The 27,538-nt window shown below is 36.8% G+C and overlaps 1 protein-coding gene across 5 annotated transcripts; it reads left to right on the top strand.

Annotated features, from left to right (window-relative positions):
• The first annotated feature begins 1,011 nt into the window (after positions 1-1,011).
• LOC119653610 (vacuole membrane protein 1-like) lies at positions 1,012-27,538 on the top strand. Of its 5 annotated transcripts, none has more exons than XM_038058373.1 (6): positions 1,012-1,516; positions 8,546-8,877; positions 21,353-21,627; positions 21,690-21,971; positions 22,029-22,332; positions 25,536-27,538. In XM_038058373.1, the coding sequence occupies exons 2-6, from the start codon at positions 8,548-8,550 to the stop codon at positions 25,971-25,973; spliced, it is 1,629 nt and encodes a 542-aa protein (XP_037914301.1). In that variant the 5' UTR covers positions 1,012-1,516; positions 8,546-8,547; the 3' UTR covers positions 25,974-27,538. The 5 variants fall into 5 exon arrangements, with proteins under 5 accessions (XP_037914301.1, XP_037914300.1, XP_037914304.1 ...); XM_038058372.1 differs by having other exon boundaries at positions 8,542-8,877; XM_038058376.1 differs by lacking the exon at positions 8,546-8,877 and having other exon boundaries at positions 1,014-1,516.

The raw sequence follows: 27,538 nt of genomic DNA, 5'->3' as shown, positions 1-27,538 counted from the left end.
TGAACGGAATCGGTTGAACAATAAAATTTTGTCCAATTTCAAAAGTTAAATTTTAAAATCGTCTTAATTTTTCTACTTAAGCTATCGAAAAAACTTACTTAATCTCAATAAATCTCAGAAATCCTAATTCAAGCCGTATAGCCATAGCTGAGTATAACGATCATTTTGAAAGAAACATGATTAAATTCGGTCCGGTAGTTTGCAAGATAAATGAGGGGAAGTTTTGGAAAACGTGATTTCGAGGTAAACGCGTCCAAAGTTTCAAAAGGTGTTTGCGACCATTCAGAATGTAAAACCCTGTTAAGTTTAAATGCAGTTTTTTTAAAAATTAGTCTAGAGATTAAAACAGGAAAAGAGTCAAGCAAATCGGATTAAAAAAAGCGCCAATACAGTTCATATGATAAATGTGCTGTTTTGTGTTTTCTCGTTAGTTAGTTTTTGTATAAAATTTCCTGACTTGCATTCACGAAAAAAAACTAGTTTCGACTTGAAATTTTGAAGGATGATTCTTCAAACTACATTATATCAAATAAGCAAAACAACAACAAAAAAGCAAAGAAAGTCTGAGTGTCCCCTTAAATAAGTAAATGTAATTATGAATTTAAAAAATAATCAATAGTTATTCTCCGCAACGTGATATTTTTAGGTGATTAGACTAACAATTTTGCATATCTGTAATTACTTATTTGTTCTACATATACCGATACTGTGTTTCCCCTTTTAGAACACAACTTAAATAAGTTGAAAGCAAGTTACAATGAGAGCATGGTTTATAAAATCTCAACATCAAATTATTCCTTTCAAACCAGCGCTCTTAGCATGAGCCTATCGATAATGAGCTCATTTTCTCGAAATTTATATTATCACTAAACGATTAACATTTTCGAAGACCACAACCAATATCAATGGTCAGTCATAACCAAAGTGAAATTTCCTAGGGAAATTTCCCACTCATCGGCGCCAGAAGCGGCAAAACACGCGAACTACGGCTGTCAAACACATCATCCGACATTCGCTTTCATTAACGACCACAAGGAGTGGGAGGCAACAGTGACACAGTGTAGAAAACGGTCGATTGACGGGAAGTGATGTCGCGACTTCTGTGAAGGGAAAGGGTGGACGCTTTAAGGCATTCAATTGTTAAATTGTTCACTGGAAAACGACGACCCCAGACCTAGTAGTGGGTGCTCACATAAGCTCAAAATTTTAGTGGTAAATTGAACATTTTCGAGGTTGTTTTGTGCGAAACATTATTGTTGCCCAGAAGGTTGTGCGCGTGCCTCTTTCGGAAGAATGAACTTCGATCGAATGCGGATGCGGGTCGTGTTTTGACAGAAAGTGCGTTATCAGCAGCAGACACGAAGCAGTTTCTAGTTTCATTGTCATCTGCCTGCATTTAATCGGGCAGCAGTAATCGGAAGGTTGCCGTTCATTGCCGCCAGCGAGAAGACAAAGACGGCATTGGCACGAGTAACAAAAATCGAGTGGTGATAGGAAAGTTGCGCGTCCGAGATAGGTGAGTTGTCACAAACTGCAGCCGGGTGCATTTGCTGGGCTTCCAGGCCAACGCAATGACGGCGCCCCCGTACCAGGAAGTATCAATCGCGGCACTCGCTTTTAGAGCCTCGCATTAAAGCGAGGGCTTTCTAGGCCTACGGCGATCAGGTGATCGCAACGACGGATACATCCGCTGTCAGACGTCGTCTTCAATTTACAATGCAGGCCTCTTGTTTGGCGTCACTAGAAAGTAATCGCCATTAACTGGATCGTGTGAACTATTAATCAAGGCATCAACCTAGTTTTCTAGTGTGTTCACACTTGCAATTTTCGAATCAGTTGAAAAGCTAAAGCAAGAGTAGATTTATTGAATTTCGAAAAGTAATATAATGAGCACTCGTGAGTGCTTTGACCCCAGAAACTAAAGTGGAAAACATATTAGACGAGAAACGAAAAACAAATCGCATCGGCAATTTAGAGAATCCTTCGTTATTCTCTATTCGCCTATTAATTGAAAAATCATTGTATTTTCAGATTACTTGATACTAAACTGATTCACATCTGAAAATTGTGTTAACCCCCGGAATCTGTCGCTCCTTCTCGATGTTAACTCTCCTCTGCTTATACTTGTAATGTTGGGCTGCTTAGCATTTGCCAGTAAACCATCCTTTTTTAAACCCATAAAACCAACTTTCTGGCAGGCTACAAACTAATCCACATTATATCTGAAAGATCTTTTCGTTATTCCTTCGAGTACATCAAACAAGTAATCGAGGATTACTTTGAGACGATATGCGTCTCGCTATAATCTCAATGGAATGCAAGGGACCCAGTGAAATGTCTAATTCTCCACCAATAAATTCTACACTAGACTATGGAAGTACCGAATCTTATATTTGAGGCAAAATTGTATTCATGAGGAATTCTTCTGTTTGTTTACCCAAATCCAAATTGAAATTCTTTCGCACTTTAACCAATTCTTTCAGTTCTGCATGGTAACACCGATTTCCCCCTAAGCGGCTTGATGATTTCAATGCTTTGGAAATCCTTTATAAGTGTTTCGTCTCGTATCGGGTGTAGCAATAGCTAATATTTCGCATCGTAAATTATTATATATTCTCGATGCACAATAAAATTGTACATACGTTTTAACTAATTTCCACACCATCTGAACATTTTATTCATTCATTGCAACAGATCACAACGATATCCTACAATTTGAATGTCGATTAAAAACACAACTTAAAACATGCAAGGTTTTGTTTTCACTTCACTCCTGCAATTTCCTTTCCCAACCGTCTCGATTCTGCGATCATACTCTCTAGTTGACAAAATCTAGTATAGTTTTGCTGAATATTTGCCGCTTGCTATATGGGATACACTAGAGTCTTCTTTTCCTGAGAACTTACATGAAAGACTTTTGATAAACTATATTTTTGATTCTTATCTTGTTACATACAAGTATCTTAAAGGCAGTAAGACTATATAGAGGAGGTTCAATTCCCAGCGACTTCTTGCAAGTTTTATAGCGAAGGAAAGTCTTGCACATGTTCAACCGCGACAGGAGTTGCGTGGCCAAAATTCCGCGCATAAGCGCTGGTGTTAGTGTCGTGTGTGGGATGCAGTGCATTGATGTTCGCCCACGTGGTTGCGAGTGCATGGCTACAAGTTGCTCTGAACACGTGGCATCATGTGTCATAACAACGGATATTCCACAGCTGTTTATGGCTTTCCACATCCCAGCGGGAACCAAAGGCAGTGCTTAGTTAAAGATTCATTTCGAATTAACTGGATTAATGAATCTTAATGGAATCACTGAGCAAATGACGCTTAAAAATTCATCTGTGGAAACTAGGTGGAAACAAACACGTGTAATATTCTCGGATAAGGTGAAGAAACGCACATGAGAAAACCATCTAGGCGACATCGACACATCAATACCACCCGAAAGGTGCACAATAAGATTCCATGCCCCTTTGCCGCCGAAGTTGCTCCTCCTGTGTATAGTCTTCTTTCGTAGAAGCATACAACCATTCTATAGGGAGAAATCCAATGATTTTAAAGTGGTTAGCGGTAGCGATAAGTTGATTGAACTGTGATATTTCCAGTTACATCTTCACTGTCATGGAACATGTGGTGAAAAGTGTCGCTATATTGTTAGGGGCCGATAGTTTCAAATCCTCGTTGATCAAAGTCCTCATTTTGGGTCTATCATTTCTGATATGCAAAATCGAGCATTCTCCGTCATAACTGATAATTAGAAATCATTCAGGTGGTGTAGTATAATAAACACAAGCTGAGGAGCAACCTGTTTGGACTGAGCAGATAATTGGCGAAAAATTTAATCATTTGTTTCTGGAGCGTTGTACGGCTGATGTATTCCAGACGTTGTGTGTGATTGACCGTATTAAAATACTCTGACATGTCAAACGCCAACAAAATCTTTCAATAGCAAGGACGTGTGAAATATAGGGCATCCATACAGTCTCGGATTCCAATGACTGTGCTTCAGTTTCATTATTATCTTAAGTGCTGTTCAAGTAATAAGCCCACACCAGCGGGACAGTATAAATATCAACACAAACATCCAAGGCAACCGGCATTTGAACCCGGGGTAACGAGATCAAGAAGCTGGCGCTCAACCATCCAGACCACCGCGCCCCTGTGAATTTAGGATATTGTAATAGCTTATGAAGCCGTAGAGGCTCTTTTTTATCCTCTGGAATCCATGTTGATCATGGAAGAGATGATATTGGTCACAAATATCGGGAGGTACAGCGCTCCAAACGTTTTGTCACCAGGCGATAATAAGATAATTGGCATTAAAATGGAAATTACCTTTCGATCATCTTTTCTGAACCGCACGCATGCAGTTGAAGTCATACGCCGTCGAAAAAATGTCGATTCTCTTACTATCGCAAACGATCCTTAATTTCAATAAAGCTTTCGTACGACTGACAGCAGTTGCGCCTGTTTCACAAAGCTCGGTCATTAGAAAATGTTTAATTAAAATCGTGTTGCATGAAGCGATCTTTCCTCTTCCGGACAAGTTGCTTTGAGAAAAATATTTTGAGCTTTGTATCGGGTGCTAGACGCTGGATGTCCTGTGTAATAGTGCCCATGAACACTGACAAGAACTCAGAGCCGTTTGTATATACTTGCAACATTTTGAGCTTCGCAATAAGGCCTCTAATTCATGTTTTCTTTGCAAAACTTCAACCGTCGTTTAAGGTGAACTTCTTTTAAGCGCGATAAAATCTGCATTTTGCTCCTTCCAACTTTCGGTGGAATTTTTTCGTAGATATCGACAGCCGCAATTGAAGATTGCTTTTGGGGTATCCACGAGTTCTGATTTTTCGTAATTTTTTTTATTATTATCTATTGATCTCTATTTTTCACCTTTTCAACCTCCGCTCTCTGAAGGTCGCTTAGCTTTTTTTCCAACAAAACATACTTTACCTTCCTTGTGTGATTTGAACTACGTGGGAACACGAAAGATCTTTTCGGAAAGTATTCATTGAGACCTTTCATTTAGTATCTTGCATATTATAAATAAACAATTCACAAAGTCGGAGGGGCTCGATTAACGCTATTCAAAATTATGATGCCCATTCTGTGTAGACTTTCAGTGTTAATGCTTCCAACAAATTATTTGACAAAAAATACAATTATTTTCGTGTATTTGGGTGTAGAAAACAGGTAGGGAATCGATTTAAATACAGTTTTGTTTTAAGCAATACCTTGAAAAGCTTGATTTTTCGGTTATGGGTTTAAACCCATTATCTAACTTAGTGAATCAAGAATATTGTTAAAGAGCACCGCGATCCTTTACAAAACAAATTGTTGAAAGTACAACGTGCTTTAGAGTTCGCATAAGTCATTTTTTTCTGTCAATTTAAATCGAAAGTATACAATCGATTTCATCGAGTTAATCTAAATAATATTGAGTAACAAGGATTCATCGAGTTTCCCTAAAAATCTACAAATAGGTCCAATTTCATTATTTCATAACTATATTCACGTCCAATCAATCGTGCACGTTCTTTTTTAAAAAGAAAAATCATTTGCTATTGAGGAGAGTATAAATTGTTGTCATCCGGTAGGCAACTATTTCTAGGACATGTTTCCAATTAATTTAACTTGACTTCATCGTTTACTAGTGCAGTGGATTCCCAGACGAAATTTAATTAATTTAAGCGTATAAAAAATCAATAGAAATAACCACCAACAAAACTGTAACAAGTTTAGACTCGTCATTAGACTGGGTTCCATACCATGGAATTATGTTGTTATGTTTTCGCAGCTGTATTAGGACGGGTAAAGTGCCCTAGTTGAGGCTACAAGTTGCGTTCGTAGCCACATTTATGTACTTGCTTTTCTGTGACCTTTTTAATTTATACATATGGGTGTATACTCCGAACTCACATCTGTAATGCTGCAATGATTACCTAGTGCACTTTGCAGAGGAATTAGGGTTGTGAATTAAGATTTACTTTCGTAAATCCTTCCAAGTTACGAACATAATATAACGCCATGCATGTGACGATTTCTAATTTAGAACAGAAATGGAAAGATGTTAATTATCGAAATAATTCTACATGCAATTTTAAGCTACTGAATGCAATAATGACATGTAAACAGTGAAAAGTCTGAGACAAAATGAGATTTATTATTCATGTAGTTTTCAATATGTGTAATACGCAGTTTTTATACTATAAGAAAATTACTTTTGCCACAAAAATACTTGAGAAATATTTACGCAAAACATACCACATTTTACAATGTCACTTATCGTGAGTAAATTCATTGAGTTTACTTGCAAATTGTTTCTTGCTTCTAATTTGCATGACCACTTTGTATAACTTCTGAATGTCATAAAAATGTCTACATTTTTTCGTTTACATGTTTCTATATTGAAGGTTACATAACAGCCCAATCAATTCAAATGATCGAAGTAGGTATTTAAGAATTGACCAATTATTTCTGATCAGCGTAGGGATTGGCTGAGTTTTACTTGAACGGATCGATTCAAGTTAATCATCTTGTGCGAATCTGTCTGTTGTACTGTTTAAAATATTACAGCGATTAATTAATTAGCAACTGCAATACAAGACAAGAATTAAACAATTGTCTGGAAACATAATCCTTAATGGGGTTGCTAACACCTAAACAATTCGATATTTTTGTCTCGTTCCACACAATGAATGGAGTTAAATACTTTCGGAATAGAATATGATTAGAAAATATGTATAGTACAAATGAAAGGATTTAAAGTACTGATTAACTTACAGCAAAAAAAAAGAAATTGTAAGTCGAATGACCGACGAGTTGATCGCCCCAGGAACACATGGCATGTTTTTTAGTCATTGAACTATATTTGGATTTATTTTAATGAGTTTATCGCAAACCATCGAAATTTGGATAAAAATACTTCAATGCAGCATCATGATTGCCATTGCAAACCATAGTTTCCGTTCCTTTCCAAGCGCTCTTAATAAGCGATGCTGAATTCAATTTTACAGAACAAATGATGAGCTAGACCGATGTGATCTGATGTATGCGTTCAATGGAAAATATAATGGTAGACTAACCGTTTCGGAACCTTAACCAGCCCTTATAGGTCCAGCATATTTCTTTCTATGATTACGTTTCAGAATGTCCTTCTTTGGCCCGGCCCCTTCTTTCGGTCGTTAACTTGTTACAAGTGAATTCGAGGACCATTTTATCCAAAGGATGGCTTTTATTCTGCAATACTTGTGATTCACACTCATTTCCTTAATTGGCTGCACTTTTATAACTCTGAGATCACCTTTAGAAAACATTTTGCTTCGCATTCTGCTGTCTTCGGGAACGGTCTGAAGTTTTGCCGGAGCTACAACCGGGTCATGAATTGCCATTCCTTTTCTCATGACGATTCCTGACTTTACCACGATGCTAAAGTTTCAAATTAAGCGGAGAAAAATACGCAGTTTTATCACAGCGCCTGGTGACGCCACTGGATGAGTGGTTTGAAAATATGCCTTGTCAAGTTAAATTAATATAAACTTTTTTTGGGAATAGTAGACCACTTAATCGAATCGAACCGAAGTCTTTCGATAAATAAATATATAAAATATGTACTTTTAGGTAGTTTGATAAATCCTATTCTGCCATACATCCAATAGTCTTAATTCTTTGAAGTTAAATGAACACTTTAGAAAAAATGGTTCAAATCTCATTTGTGTGTGCTCTTTTTTATGCTATCCCGCTCCTGCAGGTTTTTTACTTGCACATTCCAGATGAAATAAAAAAAAAATACGAAAAGAGATATGAGACATACAAGCGTTTAGACAATGTTCTCCCAATGAAGTTAGAAGTTAAAAGATTGAAATTAAAATTGAAACTAACTTATTTGATTACAAGCAGAACTAAAAATATATTTTTATATTTATCTGTGACTTATTACTGGTTGGGTTCACAACCGTTGATCGTTCCTTCTAATCTGGACTAAATGGATCATTTATTCCAATAATAAATGACGAATTGTTTTTTTTTTTTTCAAGTAAATAAAGAAAATCGCATCACAAAATTCATATATTACTAAAGTAAAAGAATATTTCCGTAGTAATGAACTAACGAATATAATTGAAAAGAGTGGCAGACATCAATCTTTGTTAAGTGTGGGTTTTCCACTGAATCAAAAGTCTCTCCAACGCCTCTACGTATTACAAACAATTAGGAAGCCAACATTACAGGAGAGATTTCTCTATATGTTTTTCATTTAATTTGATGTATTGAATGCCTAACCAGTCAAAGTTTACTGAATAAAACTGGTGGAGCGTCGCTTAACTATTTTGTATTTGGTGTTTGTCTTCGAATAACTTTATGAATTTTATGGAACCAATAATTGTTAATCAATTTGAAAACTTACTATAAGGATTATCTGCCAGTGGGAATAACAAAATAGAATCTATCCAAATTTTCTTACACTATATTCATTTATCCTCTCAAACTTATCCCTCAATAAATCTATTAATAATTTATTTCTGTTTCCCAATTAACCAGTAAGATATGCCATCAAAACGTCGCCTACGTCATACATCCTCCAGTAATGCACCACCACAAGTTCTTCTAAACAGTGCAAAATCGGGTTCGCTCTCGGGACCAGCGACACCAACTTCATCCACCCTGTCGATGACGTTAACAACAGCAGCGACCACAAATCAAATTCCCAAGTCGAACTCCTCGCCAAATAATGTTTCGGGTGGCGACTCATCAAATGATGGTGGCCTAACTGAGAAGCAATTAAGAAACGCGTATCTATTGACACTAACTAAAGAACAACTGAGGGCAGAGTGTCGTAAACGTGGACAAAAAACGACTGGGAATCGTACTGAGCTGGTAACAATTTGCTTGATGTGAAAAATGCTCATGATTTGATTTTGATTGGCGTTTTTGGTTGGCATTTTGTTACTTTTTGTTATTTTTGGCATTTTTGAGTTTGGTTTCACGTTGTCGAGCATATTGGTTTTTCCTTATGTAGAACTGCAATAATTCTTCATTTTACAACAGTAGTGAACTTTAATTCAGACTCATGTTTCTGAGATTGCTTAACTTATAATATTTTCAAAATTGTAGATTGAAGGTGGAATTCATTACACAACATCTGGCGTGCAAGCAAGCTAAACATCGGAAAACATTTGTCGACAGATGCTTTACTTAACGAATTAATGTTGTATACTTGATTGCAATTTAATTTAATGATCAGTTGCCCAACAGTCCAATGGGTCAACTGATGGGCTACAAAGCCAAGAATTTGTATGCTACTTAATTTGTTAAGAGCAACTGTACCTAACAATCCTTGTTTATATCGAGAATAATAATCTTCGCATAGAATTTCTACTCGGTTCCACATGGCTATCAACCAAATGACCAAAATTTAGACATTCAATCAAACACTTTAAATTGATTATATAACACCCCATTGACAATATATATATATCTTTGACTACTCCACAACTGTTACCTATAGAATTGCGCAAGGAATTTTTAGTGGTAAGTTTCAGAGATGCCTATAATATGCGTAATATATTTCACAACTACGGCCATTCCGATTCGCCGTTGTTTAATGCAATAAATCCTTTCCTGCATATCAAGTCTGGTTGTCCGAGACGATATGAATTAAATACTCATTGCTTTCTCTGGAATGTACAAGAACGTGGTTATCCTAATCTTTGTAAAAGGAAAGTATCGTCAATGTTCCTTGTTGACCTGGCATTGCTTTTAACTTAGAAAATCCTACATCTTCCAACTTCATAATTTAATGAGTTGGAAATAATAAATATCACCCCACTTTATTTGATTATCCTGGTAGTCAGTCGCCTTTCCCTTCTGGGCTGATTATGATTCAAGCAACAGTTTTAGGGTCTATATAAGTAAGTCTGATGATCCAATATAATTATTTGAGTGCACTTCAGTGGGCAGGTGTTTGACGATTTTTACGTATTTTCTATTTGAATCAGGGAACAGACAAGTCTAGCCGACCGATGTAGCTTTTGCAAATAATATTTAGCGTGAGTCGCCAGTATTTTGTCACTTGATTTGTTCAATGAATCACTAGGCGGTTAAAGCGATTTAGTTCTTAGTCACATCGAAGCCAACGTAATAAGTCAATATCGAAACTAAATTGAAATTTATTTTATTTCACTGAATTTGCATTCTTTATCATTTGCTCAGATATTTTTCGCCTCTGAATTCTTCAGCGCCTTATTTATAATTGGCAAACACTTAAATTACATACATAATGGCATAATTGGCATAATTTTGCTAGTAACAATGACCAATGGCAGTGATTGAAAGGGTAGATCGGTCGGTAACTTCCGAAAAACAACTCTATATGAATATGTATATGTGGCCTACCTACATTACACCATGGTTTGATTTGTTGCAACATCTTCCAACGTGGCAGCGAGATAATGAAGTGGCTTTCGGAGTAACACTTCCGACAGCATGTGAAAGGCTGGAACAGTATCTCTTTATGGCGTAAACAAGAAACTGTTTTTAATATGACGCGGGACTACAAAACAGCGGGCTAGACCTGCAGCTGGTGTCAATATTTGCGACGATTAGACTGGGAGGTGTTGTAGATGAAAATCGTGCTTTTTTTCGAATACATTTAGCATACTGATGTGAAAAATAAACAAAAGGACACAATCTCATTTTCTTTAATCGTTGAACCACTAGGCTCGAATAGGTGGTATATTTAACTCTAATTTCCGACAGGGTAGGAGCATTACCACAGATTTTAACATTTGGAAAGACTTCTCTTCTAACAGCAATAATAAGGGGCCTTTATCTTTCACAAACTGTGATCTCATCAACTTCTATCCGTTGAGACACCTTGTCGGTTGGAGGAAACCTCTTTTTCTATAAAACGGCTACACCAATTCAAACGAATATGGGAACTATGAAATGCCACGCATACAGTGAGTGACGTAAATTTCCATGGAGTCTCATATATTCCCTATATATGCAAAAAGTTTTTCCACCTAATGCACCATGTGGAGTATCAAATGAAAGACCTCATTTAGTACTTCCGCAAGCAAGTTTTAATTCTGATATATATTACAAAATGTCCAACTGAAGGGTTAAAATGTGCAATCTTAAAGTGAGGCAGGACTCATTTTAGAAAGTATCCAACCTAAAAATCCGAGTGATGCGCTTATATGAAATCTAGGCCTCAAATCCTGTTCCGATATCTGCTCAAATAAACTTACTAATGGTATATTACCAATTTTCTGAAATTGACTCGAAGCCTCCTTAAGTTCATCCTAAGAGCATCAAATTTAAATAGTATCGCGCATAAGTTTCGTGAAAATTCGACAATCAATCTACTGCATCTAAAATCCTGCAAATAAGATGCTGACGTCATAATTAACGAGAATAATTGACATTCGAGTGAAATACATATAGAAGTTCCATTTATGAAGAATCTACTTGTCCCCAGCGCTTTTTAAGGTTTGTGTGGAACAAAACCTTATTAGAATCACACCCAATTTGGAAACGGCTGAGGATATTCTCACGAAATTTGCTCAGAACATGTCGTCTGTGAATCCCTTTACATACAGCAAGTGGTCTCATTTTCTGTTGAGTTTAAGGGGGGGCTTCCCGTACATGTAAAAGGGGCGTTTAACATATTTTTCCAGAATCTGGTCATGTAGAGTATCAAATGAAAGTGACAATGATCTTATTTCTGCTATTATGTGAACCAGGGGGGAGCGCTCAGAATTCGTACCCTGAAAAGTGAGCCTATCCAACCGAAAAATCTGAAAAAATTCATAATGGTGCACCTATACAAAATTGTCGCCTCACAATACATCCCATTCCGATATCCGCTCCAATAGAGCTAATAATAGCTTATTACCATATTCTAGAAATTTACTCGAAAACCCCCTTTAGGTTCATCAGAACACAATTTAGTACCATCATAAGTTATAATACACAATTTTGGAATGTTTGAAGAAAATGCACCTATTATTAATAAAGTTATAGAATATCAAAATTTTATATTTCACATGAATTTATCGCAACCTGAGATGTGTATGACGTCATCATCACATAAAGTGAACTCATATGAACGGCGCAGTTGGATATATCTAGAAATATTTTGAATTTTTAGTTATTTACGAATTGGAAAATGTGCATAGGAAACTTCCCACACAAGATGAGCACAAAACCTTTATACCCGAAGCGTCCAGCTTCTGGCATTCCGACTTTAGCGAAGCATATGAGGTTGACTATTATCAATATAGTGCTCTCCAGATCAATTAATTTGCATAATTGGCTGTTTGAAATATAGAGCGCAATTGAAATTGTAACTTTGTAAGCACGGAACTGCCATGCACTCATCGTTCCTAACATAAGGAAACACGAAACCTTGTATACCTGAAGCGTCTAGTTTCCGGTTTCTCGACTAGTTTTTATTTAACTGTTGACAACCACAACTTCAATGTTTATGAACAGACATATTTTCCGGCAACAAAATAATTTACCTTTTTCAACTGGTCAAAAGCGAGGTAAGTTGTTGAAACCGCGGAGGATATTGAAACAAATGATATTTCTATTCCTTCTGTTAGTATTGAGCCCCATTATTCCTCGATGGGTTCAGCAAATAAAAGTGAATAGAAATTACTTCGCAAAATTTACTAGAGTTGCAATCTGTGATTCCTGACCAACATTAGGTTTTATTTTTATCACCTAGTTTGTAAAAAGAAGATTCATTTCTTATTTGGTTGCAACTTAAAATGATTTCTTCTCCAACATTTCTGCCGCAAAATTTTCAATGTCTATTTAACGCAAAAATATTTTTGAATCAGTGAAAACAGGTGGTTATGGTTGAAACTAACATTAGCGAGAAGTTCCCTTCTCTGCTATTTTGAACTGTGATGGTTATATCAAGTGAAATAACTTTTGCTTCTTACGTTGATCAAAGCATGATATTGAGAACTGCGATGCCTGTTGAACAAAGTTGGGTAAACGAAGTTATATGAAAGGCTCTGCGACATATTTATCATTTTTGTTTGCTATGGCAGCTGATTTTAATGGTAATGTTCACACTGGCTAGGGAAGAAATCACATCTTTTCTAGATTATTTCATGTTACCAAATAAGATACCAATGAAATTGCATATTTTTGGTAATATATAATATCAGGTGCTCAGCAATATAAGGGAATTCAACTTTGGAAAAGAGAGAAAGAGATGATCACTGAATAATTCGTAAATTAAGCTCTCAAAGGAAAAATAGGAATCTAATAAGAGATCCTCCCATTAGCTTCACTCCCATTCATCAGGTTCACGATACACTTCCCTGCAACTGTGTCAAAATTTACTTTTACGTATTTCCGTGCAACTGCAAGCGCTTATAGCGCTCAGGAGGAAAATCCGCGAAAACAAGTTTGCTTTGTGCTTTTTGCGATAGTAGCCACTGAATAAATAGATTCATTATCCATACGAAGTTAAAGGAGCTTATTTTTGTTGTTGTTTTCAGCTTCATTTAGCAAAGGAATACAGAATATCTCATACTTCTATATTTCGCCAGTCCAAACCGACTTATATGAAAATACATCATTAGTAACGAGTTACTTACTCGCATTTTCAATGGCGTATATTTTTCGTTTGAATAGATATTTTTATCTGTATGCTTGCGTTCCGTAGTAAATAAAATTGTTCATAATCTAGAAATATATTCACTTGAATTTTATAGTGTGTAATAAATTTTTGAAATGCATTCGGGAATTTATGGCATCTTATCTAATAGGAAACCTCAGCCACATACCACTTCAAGTAACTTGAGTTTCAACTGATAACTCGCAAACGACTTTTTTTTACATCTACCCTCTATCACTTCTGAACTATATTTCCAAATCAAATGAAGTTATATTTTCGCTGCCTTCAGTAGCGACGAAAATACTGGACAGTTCATTCTACAACACAAGAGGCCACAATATGCTGTTGACGCACGCAATGTCCACATGATAAGAGTTAATTGTACACATGAAAATTCCTAAATAATTGACTGCAAAGTGAAATGTACCTAAATCGAATACACATGAAATCTAAAACGTCATAAGTTTTCCAGTATTTCAATATGAATATGCTGAGTCATTTAATTTGGGAGTCCCCTGCAATAAACGATTTTTACTGATTAAACAAACCATGGGGAAAAATTATACAATGTTGGCCTAGACCGCATGGAGTTAACCGAAGATGATCAGACAAATAGACATAAAATATGCGGGCAATTTTGCACATTTCATGGATCCGTCCTTTGCTCATATTTTTTATGCAAATTTTCTAATATAAATTGCTATTCGGATTTAATGCTCTCGGTTTCTTTATTTTTATTATATATCTGGTCTATTAAGTATTTTCTTTTCTACAGGATTCTCACGATCACTATTATATTAAATGGGCTATGGCCTGACCAGTACGGTCCAGGGATTGTCTATTCCATCTTTTTCTATGCGATTTTATCTCTAATAAATTCCAATCATTTAATCTGGTTAATAACTTGTATTTGCATGTTTACTGATTTCCAAATGCCCGCTGGAAGCCCCTTATCTGAGTTGTCATGCGCGCCACGAATCCATTCTAAATGATAGTGACGCTCTAAACAGAACAATTTAAGATCACCCATTCTGCAGTACTCTCTGTTCAACTTCTATGTAGTGCAGTTACACACGTTTCAGTGACAGAATAAAGGTATGTTGCAATAGATTTCAAGTTCTAGAAATTCTTCACGAAGATGGCATTGAAAACGAGCGCCAACCATCAAGGAACACGTAGTACGTAGCTAATTAGATATTGTAATCGTCATCGTTCCTTGTCATTGCCAAAAGAACTTGTTCTTATATTGGTCTAATAATATCACACACGTTTTCATTTAGCGCGAAATACTCAACTCGATAATATGTGGCGTGATGTCTACACCTGCTTACGAGATAAAGAACAAAAAACTTTCACTACAAGGCTCTTGAGGGGGTGATTGTTCAGATAGCACTAATCGCTTAGTATCTGGTGTGGTGTCTAGATAAAAACGAGATGATAATATTCGTTGTATGAAACGTGTTTCGCTAGTTCGTCATAACTCATTTCTTTAGCAGACTTATTGCACTTCCTATCAGGCTGTGGATTGTTGTGTGTAAAGTTCTTTCTGCAATGTCTAAAAGTATAATTATGTGGCAGCCTATGCTTTAAAATTACATTGAAAAAGAAAATTGTGATTGCCAAGATCACGCGGAGTTCAAGACATTGTTTTATTTTTAAACGAAGCAAAATGATGGGCGCAAATTTAATACTCAGACTGAAATCAGTAAGTCAAAGACACATTTTCAAATCGTGACATGCCTAACATCAGCTAAAAATTTCCTAATTGGATTTTAGCCTTGTCGTTGTGATTAACTCGCTTTCCACGAAAACTGAAACTACAAAATATTTGAAAACGCTTTAAATGATACCTAATTTATTTATTTTTTTGTTTTTGTAATTATCCAAAAAGTGGGAAATAATGGATCATTCTATAAAACTTTCGCAAATTATAAGTGGCTGAGGTTTAATCGCTGATTAATGAATATGCACTTTTATGCCTATTATATATTAACTCTCAATTTCCAATCTGTTACTGCATCACTGAGAATATAGGTATTAACAAATTTTGGGCAGATATCAACCCAGAGCTTAACACGGCATTCGGAAATGGGGTTTGTTTTTGGGTGATCAAGTGCCTGCAGACAATCGAATATTTTAATGGGTCTCTCTCAGACAAAATTATATTATGGGAAATTGAAGAAGTATACGTTAACTTCTCATAAAAAAATCTTATCAAATAATTACTGCAATATGAGTATTGTAGAAACAAACTGACATATATTCAGACACTAAATACAAATGGGAGGTGCTCGATTTTGTAGCCTAGAAATAAATGTTACAAGCAAATTTCAGAGTCAATGCTTCCCGTTGTAAAACTTTTTATAATGACATATTGTTGAATAGATCAGAGACTGGTTCTTTTATGTTAATTTTTCAAGAAAATTTCGATACGCAAGTAATCAAAAATGCTATTTCATGCATTTTAACCACTTATTCTCGATTCTCGAAGCGCGGCACCGCTATTTTTAAGAATTTGCATTGTTAAAATAATCCCAATGTCAATCCTTGCGTCTGCCTGTTACATCCAATTTTTCTTGTTTGGCTTTTGTTCCATTTAGAAGCGGGGTCGGCTGGTCTAGATCGGTTTTCTTATTTTTCTCGGTCACAGGTTTTCTCGGGGTGAAGCAAAGTGACTCCCATATCACTCTCTAACGTATCAAGCCAATACTGTATTGATCGACCTTTGGGCTCGCGAATGTGTTCACGTGTTATTATTCTGTTAAGGGAAGTTGCACTGCGTCCTAAAAGAACATCTACGCATCTTACACCACTAATGGCAACATCTTCATCTGAACTGCCACGAATGAACGACACTACTGTAGATTTTGAATTTGAAATGTGTTCATTGATATGTCAATCCATCAGCATGGTTTAGTATCAGTTGAACATCTTCTGAAAATTATTTATTAATGTTTTTTTTTCATTTATGTACATTATTAAGCATTATTTTCAGAATATCAGGCAAAACATTCGTAAAAAAATATGGAGAATTAAGCCAGTGGAAGTGGTGAGAACAGAGGCGCCTAAAAAAAGTTTTCATCCGGTAGTCAGGATAACTCCTGATTGCTGAATCCTTTACAGATATCAATTGGCGGCATTTTTGGTTGAGTTAGGCAAACTCCAAGGTTTCATTCGCCATATGACGACTGCGTACCACCTGCAATCCAATGGGATGCTGAAAGCCTCTATAATTGCATATGATGACTCTTCGTGATCACAAGTCCTGCCTTTCGTTCAACTTGACTTGAGGAGAACTTCAGACTCTCTAGCGACCCTGGGCCAGTATGGCAATGTAGGGTATCAAATGAAAGGTGCAGCTTTACGAAATCTGGGCCCCAAAATACATTCCATACATCAAAACCCCCCTGAGTCCACTTAGAAGTACAAAATTTGGAACCCTTATAAATGCATAATATATAGGCAATTTTAGAAAGTTTGAACGAAATCCAACTATTATTAAAACAAAACCTTTATACCCGAAGTGCCCAGCTTCTGGTTTTCCGGCCTGTTTTTGATTAAAAAAATAAGTTGTAATTGAAAAAAATAGGTCTTTCGTACATGGAAAAAATAAGTGCTTTGTTCAGGATCGAGTATTTAGTATGGGCAAAGTTTAAGCGAAATCGGTCCAAGGCTTTTCGAGAAATTTTGACTACGGACTCAAATAACGTGTAGAGAAAAATTTAACTGCATAATCCAAAGCATCCTTTTATTTCATCCTACGATAAATTCTCGCTGTTTGGGTAGCAGTCTGAGTTTTGCGTTCTGCTTTCGATATGCGATTCTCGTGTTTTTAATAATGAACGCACGTAGATTCAATTATCTATAACTCAAAAAGTTTTGCTCCTAATAACGTCAAATTGTCAATGGGAGAGTTGTGCTCTCAAATATTATTCAAATTTTTTCATCAGGGGTTGTCCAGTTCAGAAGCGAGGTTGGGCTAATTTTGTCCGTTGTGCCATTTTTTTCTGTCAAAGGTCTGATCTGAATGCAATCGCAAAGCTTTCAGATCACCATTCGAGGAATGGATATTTTTCAACGACTGGCTTGCTACAAGATTTTTTTTTATCAATTCAATCATAATATATTAACTTTTCGCCACTAGTCACAATACGATGCAAAAAACCTTTCCGATTTTGTCATTCGAGCAACAGTTTTTACATGAGTTCTTCTCACGTGTCTTGGCTTTAATTCATACAATACCCGTTTGCCCTGTTTTCGGACCATGCCTAGTGAATTTAGGCGTTTAGAAATGGCTTAAGCAAGAGCTTCCTGTTTGGCCCGAATCTTCTCGAAGTAATACCTCCAATTCTTCATCTTGGAATTTGTTCGGTGATCCAAGAAGTTTTTTGTCTTTCATATCAAATCACTTTTATTAAACTATTCTAGCCGATGGAGCACTTTTACCAGAAGCTGCAGAGTAAACGAAGGTTTCCCGTTGCGTTTTCCTTTATGTAAAATTTATAGTAACATTCCCCGCAAATGTTGATTTCTTTCGTGGATACTTTCTTATTTTGTATCGATCCAATTGATAAAGGCTCGATCATGAATTTTATTTACATTTAACGATTTCTCTCGTGAAAAAAACCTCTCTTAACTAAAATATTTGTTGCTTAGTTTCGAACTCTTACGAATACATTGGAATTTTATTACCTGTTGCGATACTAGATACAACACGCCCGCTAGCAATGGAATTACCGCCCCTCCTTAATACCCGACGGGTAACTGACCTGTGCGCCAAACAAATTCTTTATTCGAAATAGTATGCAGCAAGTCTACCCCGATTATATGTCGCAGACAAATCTTGACGAAGTCCTAAAGTTTTTGTAACAGTGAAGGTCACTTTCCATGTGCTACTTCCATATAGCCATCTTCTTTTGGAGGAGCAATCCGTAATCCATATGTTACGGTAACTAGCTATTTCATCCACAAAAGACGTAACTTCACCGGATGTAATACCCTTAAAAACCGTGGTGAAGTGTTCCTTCCACGTCTTTAGCGAGGCGTCCCCACGTACTTGAGGAGTGAAGCCGCTTTTGCCACGATGCCTCTCCGGAGGTTATCCGATACCGTGGAAACCAAGGGATTTGCTGTCGGCTCGGTTATTTGCGGTTAGCGCCCTTGTTGGAGGTTATGATGGTTGTGCCCATATCATGGAGGAAGCTCCCTATGGGCTCAAGTATGGGTTGTGTTATCCAACTCGGACGCCGCACCCCTTAATTGCGGTAGGGGGGTTCGATAGGGGTCACATCTACTGGTGTAGATGCTTAGGTTGCACTCAATATAAACTAGTATCACTGTGCTAGCGACCGCGGGCTTTGATTGTGGTCTCCAAATCAATCCATGTCCGGAGAAGAGGATTAGCCTATACTGCTGATATTCAGAGAAAAGAGCATTTTTAAGGGAGGCCCAATGCTCATCGACATTCTCAGGTGGATTACTTAGGGTATCCGCCGTTCAATCAGCAAGATGGCATTACCACTGTCGAGCAACAACTAGATCATATAAACGATCAATGATGAACTTGTAGGATCGCAGCTTCCGAACTCCCCGTTCGGGATCGGCCAGCTGAAAAATAACTGACCTTATGGCACGACGAGGCGTTCGAAGCTGCAAACATCTAAAAACTTCACAATATCAACATTACCGTGCCCAAGCAAAATATCGTGAGAACCCACCATGGCATTCAGATCACCCATCGCGATCAATGTCGCTTTTAACAAACCTCTCCTGAACTGCTTATAATTGCTCATAGAATAGCATGCTTCTCCACTCTATCGGAGTATTCGAGGAGGGAAATCAGACCTGAATCAACAAGGGACTCACCTGAAGTAGTTCTAGCCACGAAACCTCCGATAGTTTCTGGTATCGTGAGAGCCGACATCGACATCGGTACCAATTAGCTTTCGAGGGTGCAAAAAACCCCTTGTCGCAAGAGGGAGAGGAGGGCTCCATAGTCAGATTATATCGATGGAATTTTCGCTCCAATTGGACAAAAGGTCGTAGCTGTGAGGTCAATCCCTATCGGGGTCATGGTTGAGGTTTCGTTAACAGTACGACAAGCAGGAAAGACTTTGAATGTATTCTTAAACCCTAATTCACAAAGCAATAAATACGATGCCAATTACATATTTCATTTAACCGTCCTAATACAATGGAATAATAAATGCACTAGACTCAAATGTAATACTAAAGGCGTTTCTCATTTATTTTCCGTGGGAATTGAAAAATCGAGACTATATTGATCAAGTCAACTAACACATCATGACCACTATGTGGTTTGTTCTTTCATCGAGTCAAATGGCGTTGAGTTTCGAAAAAGAAGCAAAGATGTTCGGACTTCAGATTCACACTCATAAAACACAATTTTTCAAGCCATCACATTTCTATCTCACTTGATGGCCATAATATTTAAATCGTTTCCGGTTTCGAATGGAGACGCTCACTTCAGCCATAATGTTTGCTCTTCTTTGGTTCTAGCGAGAGATTCTCTAGGATTTCGTTCTGACACGATTCTAACTTCAGATAGCGTAGCAGGTTCATAAAATGCAAACTATTCCTCGATAAATATCTGGCAAATCCGGTCCCTCTCTGCCTAAGAATTCCATTTGTAAATTTATTACCGCTCTTCAGATTTATTGAACAACGAGCTCTTTGATAATTTTCTGATTTAAATAGAATAAATGCTATAGTGTCTGGATGGCTCAAGTGGGTAGAGCGCTTGGCTGTCGTAGCAGAAGATCGCGGTTCAAACCTTACTGGTGGCTGAGGGATTTGTTATGGTGATTGGATGTCGGGTACCAGTCGACTCAGCTGTGAATGAGCACCTGAGTCAAATGAAGATACTAATCTAGGGCGAGCGCAATGCTGACCACATTGCCTCCTACAGTGTACTGTAGTGTACCGTTACGGTCTTGAATTAAGCGCTCTAAGACACTTCAAGGCCCTGATCCAATATGGATTTTTGCGCCAACGATTATTATTATTATTAATTGCTATATTGCATAGTTGAATGGAGTAGCCAACAATAATTTTCTATATCAAATTAGATCAAATCACATAGAATTCATCAAACTCGCCTAGAGCAAGCACTTTATAATCATGCTGTTCTCTAATCTAATTAGGCCACTGTGCCCCCACAGATCTCTTTTCTGGATATTTTTTTCTCGAAATCAGCGAATTCAAATTTTTTGCCAATATACAACATACAAAAATAGTTCCCCTTTTTAATCTTCAATATAACGAATATAATCTTGTCGTTACGCAAATTAATTTACGAGGAACTTTATCTGCAGATTCACAAGGTAACTCTTGAAGAGTATTAATTGACGTTGATAACGTGCCTCTAATACGTCAAGCATTTTTTATAAAGAAATTATTGAAAATCGTTTGAAATATCTTAATGAACGACGTAACAAATGATTACTAGGCACTTTCTGTTATGTTTCATTTTGATTTGGGTGGTTATGAATCAATATTTGTGCTGCTAATACTACCTGAAATGAATTAATTTTGTTTGATTTCTATAGCAAACTCAGTGTTTTATTTTATTCTATGTTGCTGATAGTAAATACTTTATTTATGCTTACTAGTGTTCACCTTTTGAACTGACCGTTTTAATGTAGATATTAGATTACAACCGCTTTCACTAACTTATTCATTCTTTTGCAGCTTCAACGGTTGGGCGTCAAAATGTCTCAACTCAACAAACAAGATTCGTCCGAAGCAAGTAATATGCGCAAAGTACAAAAGCCAACAGCAGTTAAGACATCGCCAAATTCATACAACGGATCAACACCGGGATCCATTGCGAAGAAAATCTCACCTAAAACAAAAGAACGAGAGCGGGAAGAACGAAAGAAAATCGTTTTGTGGCGTAGACCTCTGCAAACAATTAAATATTGTTCGTTAGAATGTTCAGAACTAGCGCAAACTTATGGAAAGAAGTAAGTTGGACATTCCAGTTGAGTTTTCTCTGACTAATTTGTAATTGATTTCTTCTCCGCAGATTAACGCAAAATCGTAGTATATTAGGGGGAATTTTAGTATTATTAGCAATTTTAGGGCTTTTCTATAAAATTCCTGGGCGTCATCAACAAATAATTGATTTGGTACGTGCTAATACATGGTTCGTAGTGTATTGGGTAGGTCTTGGAGTGTTGTCCTCAGTGGGTTTAGGAACTGGGCTACATACGTTCCTTTTGTATCTGGGGCCGCATATTGCCAGTGTTACGTTAGCAGCTTACGAATGCAATTCGTTGAACTTTCCAAAACCACCGTATCCAGATGAGTAAGTTGAACAATAGAAAAAACAACACAGAAATAAATTATATCATTCTATTTGCAGTATAATTTGTCCTGAAATTTCCGATGGGAAAATTCCAAACCTTTGGAGCATCATGTCGAAAGTTCGGCTGGAGGCATTCCTTTGGGGGGCAGGAACTGCTCTAGGGGAACTACCTCCTTACTTCATGGCGAGAGCGGCTAGGTTATCAGGATATGATCCAGACGATGCAGAAGATCTTCAAGAATTTGAAGAACTGCAAAAAAAGGCTCAAACGGGTGATCTTAATATGCTCGATAGAGGGAAAATTTTCATGGAACGTGTTGTGGAACGTGTGGGATTTTTAGGAATTTTGGCATGTGCTAGTGTAAGTATATATTAATTGATTATTTAATTCTTAAGGAGCAATCTCACGGCAATGAGGTATTATACGACTGAAATGAACAAAATTTTCTTTGCTACCAATGAGGGTTACGCTTTGCATTCACGCAATTGTCAAGTGGTGAGAGAAGAAACAGTTAGCTCCTACACACATAACACCAAAATAGGTTGTTCACGCTCTCTGTAATATAAACCAAGTTGTTTACAGCAAATTCGAATGACGACAATTTTTATTGTAAAGTCATCCCTCCGAGCCAAAACGCATCACATCAGTCTTGAAAGAGTAGTGTAACCATTATCGATATTTTGTTCGGGAATTCCACCTTACCGCGGTTGCTTAGGTTATATGAATGGAGATGCCCCTTTTATTTGAACCCTATTGGGAATTAGGAATAAAATGAGTCCTCAAATGAAAGGGAGATTTATCTCATACTCACAATCCAAGCTGAGAGTACGACGTATACCAAATGTGAAATTACACTGGCAACAAATTCAATCATTAAATAAAATAATAAGTGTGCTCCACGTATATCGTTGATGTTGCTATTTCCTATAATGACAATATTGAGCGGAAATACTGGGAGAAGAAGGTGAATTAATTGCCACTGGCTCCCGATGGCCTTGGACTCTCACAATATAGTTCAAACCATGCAGAAGTAAACCACTCTGCAAACTAAACTCCCAATAATTTACCATCGCCCGTCACCACGAAAGCTCGAGTCCGAGCATAATTATTTTGCTCTATCGTAATGATTGTACCGATTCCAAAAATGTTATATTGAGCAATTGTGATCCAATACAAAAAGTGTTGATGAAGAAACTTCAACCTCCTGTGAATAAATTATATAATAGTCGTTGGTGCAACAATCCATATTGGATCAGGGCCTTGAAGTGTGTTAAAGCACTTCATTCAAGACCGTAACGGTACACTACAGTACACTGTAGGAGGCAATGCTGTGCAAAAAAGTTCAAACATCCATGACGATCGAAGGCTGGCGTTCAAACCACCAGCCGTAGTACGTACCGCTTTTGAAAAAACAATCATACATTTAAGTTACGGTGTTTCTCCGGCAAAATTCGAAGATATAATAGTATACTGTTATTGATTTAATGGGTATGAAGTAAATTTTGTTGATTAGATTTCATATAGAGGCTTCATCATATTTTCCAGTTTGGTAGTTTCCAGAAATAAGCCATTTCTCACTTCAGACAGATGTCAAATCTGAGATATCCTCTGCAAAGTACTAATCAAGATCTTTCATTGATTACCCCACAAACTCATATTCGTATGTATATTGTGGGCTTTAAAATCTAAACAATGTGATACCTTTGAATATGTGCATAGGATTTCATAATCTGCATAAGTCCAACAAATTTCATCCCATTAAGTGCAAGAGAACAGTAACATACTTGTGACAGACGTACCGACAAACAGTAAATCAATTTTAAAAAGGTTCTTCGTTTGATGCATCTTAGGCCAGGCGCCCAATGGCACAACCTAGACGTAATTCACTTTCCAAGTGTTTCTCCTATATAGTAACACAAGTTGAACATTTGCGACTTGTTGTTGAGATATATGCATTTCCAGATTTTGAACAAAACAATAAATGTGAATATATTCATTTAGCCAAGATGGGAAATATGACTCCCTTTCGTTGAGTCGACTCTATTCGATTCACTCACGTTGTGGAGTCGATACAAAAGAGTCAGCACTGTTTTTACCTTACCTATAGCAGTATTACTAGCAATGAGTAAATTTCTCCTTGAAACATTAAAAAACAGATATAACTTAAATTCACGGTCAGATTTCATCAGTCCACCATAAGTTAATCCGTCAAAAATGGGTTTAGAAAAACTAATGCGCTGACATGTTACCATAAACAAATCGACAATCGACATGGATTCAAACAACCGAACCATTCGGAAGTCATGTTTCCACTAAGAACACAATGGCAACTGCAATACACTCAGCCTACCATCAGTCCAGCCGGACTGACAGACTTTATTTAAAAAATCAAATATCAGTCAGTGCCATAAACGATCAATTTGGCATAATTTTGTCATTCTTATGAAGTACTGATCGCCTAAGGTAGGTCACTGAGTTGGATGTGTTGCATGCTCATGGTGTCGTTGAGTTTGTCTATTCAATTGAATCGGTTCGATTTCACCGACCTAAGGGTCGACTTAAGAGTCGACTTACCTCTTTTGGGATGAGCCGCATCACTCACATGAATGAACTGAGTGGCACATATGGAGTCTAAATATTTGAGAAATTGTAGAGTCCCTTGAGCTTCTCGACATTCTACAGCCTAGGCAGCATAAAGGGGTTCACCAATAAGGAGTTTTCTTTTCCTTTTGACTTAGGCTTTATGCATCGCCATATGTCGTTCTGATAATAGCTATTAATTTCTCTGAAAATCCCTTCAGTGTAGGACACTGCAGATACGCTCTCTGCTGGCGCTGTTGAAAGTCTCAATACGCAGGGTAGGTGAAGCGAACTAAACTTGTATATTAGTCCTCAAAATTTCGAAAAATCCGGAGCGGAGAACAGCCTATTTGCTGTCAATCAGCCACTGGGGAATTCTTTGATAAGTCCCAGAATTATCTTTGCAAGAGAAGGATGTACAAAAATGCCCTTCAATTTTCGCTATCAAAACCACGACGAGCGAATTCTTTAACACTAGCTCCTGTTTCTTTTTTTCTCAATTTTTCTTTGGTAGAAATTATTTCGCTCCAAAGAACCCCGATGATACGACGGAGACAGCGCGGAAGAACGTGAAGCATCTGCATTTCTAGATTCTGGACAAAAAAAAAGCGGATCTAGTACTGTTAAAGCATCAGGTAGCATTGATTTCATTGCCATCATCAGTGAGAAAAGCGCCATAGAATAGACATGAGAGAATGAGAATCTTAATTTTATTGGTATTTATCCCTGTTTGCCTCCTTCTGGTAGGCGAAGGTCCATGACGCGGTAAGAAGACTAGCAGATCTTTTCAGCGTAGTCGAGGTGTTGCAAGAACAATATCATGGTTCATTGAACCCCTCCACGTCCCCCGGACAAGATGGAGTATACCATCGATAATGGAAAAGCGACAAACATACACACTTAGCGATTTAACTTCTTCGAATATTTTCCCCAGTACTTTGAAATATGATGTAATTAATCCGATATCTTTTTATTCTTTTCAGATCCCGAATCCTTTGTTTGATTTAGCCGGGATAACGTGCGGCCACTTTTTGGTTCCATTTTGGACATTCTTCGGTGCAACACTAATTGGGAAGGCCATCATTAAGATGCACATCCAAAAAATTTTCGTAATAATTGCCTTCAATGAAGCTCTTATAGAACGTGCTGTTGACTTCCTAGGAAGTATTCCTTTATTTGGACGCCGTTTACAGGAACCGTTCAAAACCTTCTTAGAAAATCAGAAAATTAAACTCCATAGACAAAGTAGTGTCCCTCCATCCGAATCGGGAAATGTTTTAGCGAAATTCTTCGAAAAATTTGTCGTAGCTATGATTTGTTATTTCGTCATTTCAATAGTAAATTCCTTAGCGCAAAGCTATCATAAAAGATTGCATAAACGGAATGACAGAGTTTCGAAAAAAGTAGGAAAAGATGATTAGGTAGCTGCATGTCTCTATAGCGGTTTTGAATTAATCTACACTCGTTCTTCAACATTTTACGTTTATTTTGAATTCATTCGAAAAAGGGAAAGACATTTGTGATTGTTGTGTGTAATGTATAAATTTTCTGAAGATCAAGTACTATTATTACTCAGGTCCGAATAAAAATTGCAAATTATTACAAAATCAGAAAAGATTTTGGCGAATTGCATTTTAACAATAAAAAAGCATTTTTAGAAGAAAAGTTTCGAAAAATTAAAAAAATATCTAAATTGTAACGTTATTTGTTTGGCAAACGCAGAACTGAAAATGAGATATATTTGATAGGAAAATTGAATATGTATGTATATACGAGAATATGTATAGTTAAGAGTTATGCAAATGTTTTGATTTCCATTTCAGTCCACGTGATTGACCCTATATGTAATAATTCTGATCTAGTCCAGATGAAAGTACTAACCGATTGTTCACAAAACTCCAAAAGAGCTGTTACTTTGCCCGCTCCATTTCGGGAAGAACTCCTTCCTTGTATTCCTATTGTACATATGTCTTCTAAGTTGTTTGTGCAGCTATGTTTCGTAGTTCTCGGTAAATCATAAAATTGCATTAGCGATCAAAATGGAAATGTGGAAAAAAAAATTCCCACAAAAATGGAAACGTTCCAGTCGCCTACCATTCCTCAATCATAATCTGGGTAACAGATATCAATATTTTAACCTACGTTGTCCGCGACTTCATGAGCCGGAATATTGCCAAGTTGGGTTGTCATATTCATACCAAAAAGTGCTTGTAACTTCTCGTCGTTAATGGCTAGCGAAATTTCATGTCTCGAAATTGTGTACACATATTATCAATGTGGAAATCACTTTACACAGAAAAACATATTGTTTTTGGGAAAATGAATCCGCATCGCACATTGTCGTCTAATTTTAGAATATCTAACTTCACATTGAAATTTCAACGGGTCCGTTGCTCCCCCACAGAAACCGCAGCGAGGAAATTGGGGATAATGGATATCTGGATTATCATCTTGTAGAACTGTAAATTGTCCAATATTAAATGTTGTGCCCGTAGTGCTGATATTACTGCAATGATTACTGAGCGATTCATTTTGGGGAAGGCAATTGCAAAAACAATATGTGACGCTAGAGAAATATTCGAATATAAGTAACAAAACAAATGATACACGGAACTGTTGTGACATACATAATATTATACATTTAGCGCTATACACAAAATACATATTTGTATTATCTATAGGTGATATTTATAACAATACTACATATTGAAGAACCAGCGATATGATGATGAATCTTAGCCTTAAGCAATTGTGTGAATGGGTAAAAATATTGATGCTCAGCCTGTTTATTATATTTACATTCTGTAAATTTATGATACATTAGTAAAATGTTGTATTTGTTGATGAATTGCAATGATAAAAACAAAATATAAGAAATAGGAGAAATTTTAGTCGTAGTGAGTTGATCTGATTTTACATTCAAATAATGAAAAATGGAAAAAATAAAGCAATGTTGCAATAAGTTTGTCTATGGGCTTAGAAAAAA

This window comes from Hermetia illucens, chromosome 4 (assembly GCF_905115235.1).
Source record: "Hermetia illucens chromosome 4, iHerIll2.2.curated.20191125, whole genome shotgun sequence".
NCBI classification, from domain to species: Eukaryota; Metazoa; Arthropoda; class Insecta; order Diptera; family Stratiomyidae; genus Hermetia; species Hermetia illucens.
This window is presented reverse-complemented; position numbering and strand designations above follow the sequence as displayed.

What these genes read in the sequence shown, in the direction of transcription:
- LOC119653610 (XM_038058373.1), top strand. Translation starts at nt 8,548, where the DNA reads ATGCCATCAAAACGTCGCCTACGTCATACATCCTCCAGTAATGCACCA. An exon ending in GCGCAAACTTATGGAAAGAA is followed by an intron (nt 21,628 to 21,689) that starts GTAAGTTGGACA and finishes TCTTCTCCGCAG; the next exon opens with ATTAACGCAAAATCGTAGTA. An exon ending in GAATTTTGGCATGTGCTAGT is followed by an intron (nt 22,333 to 25,535) that starts GTAAGTATATAT and finishes TATTCTTTTCAG; the next exon opens with ATCCCGAATCCTTTGTTTGA.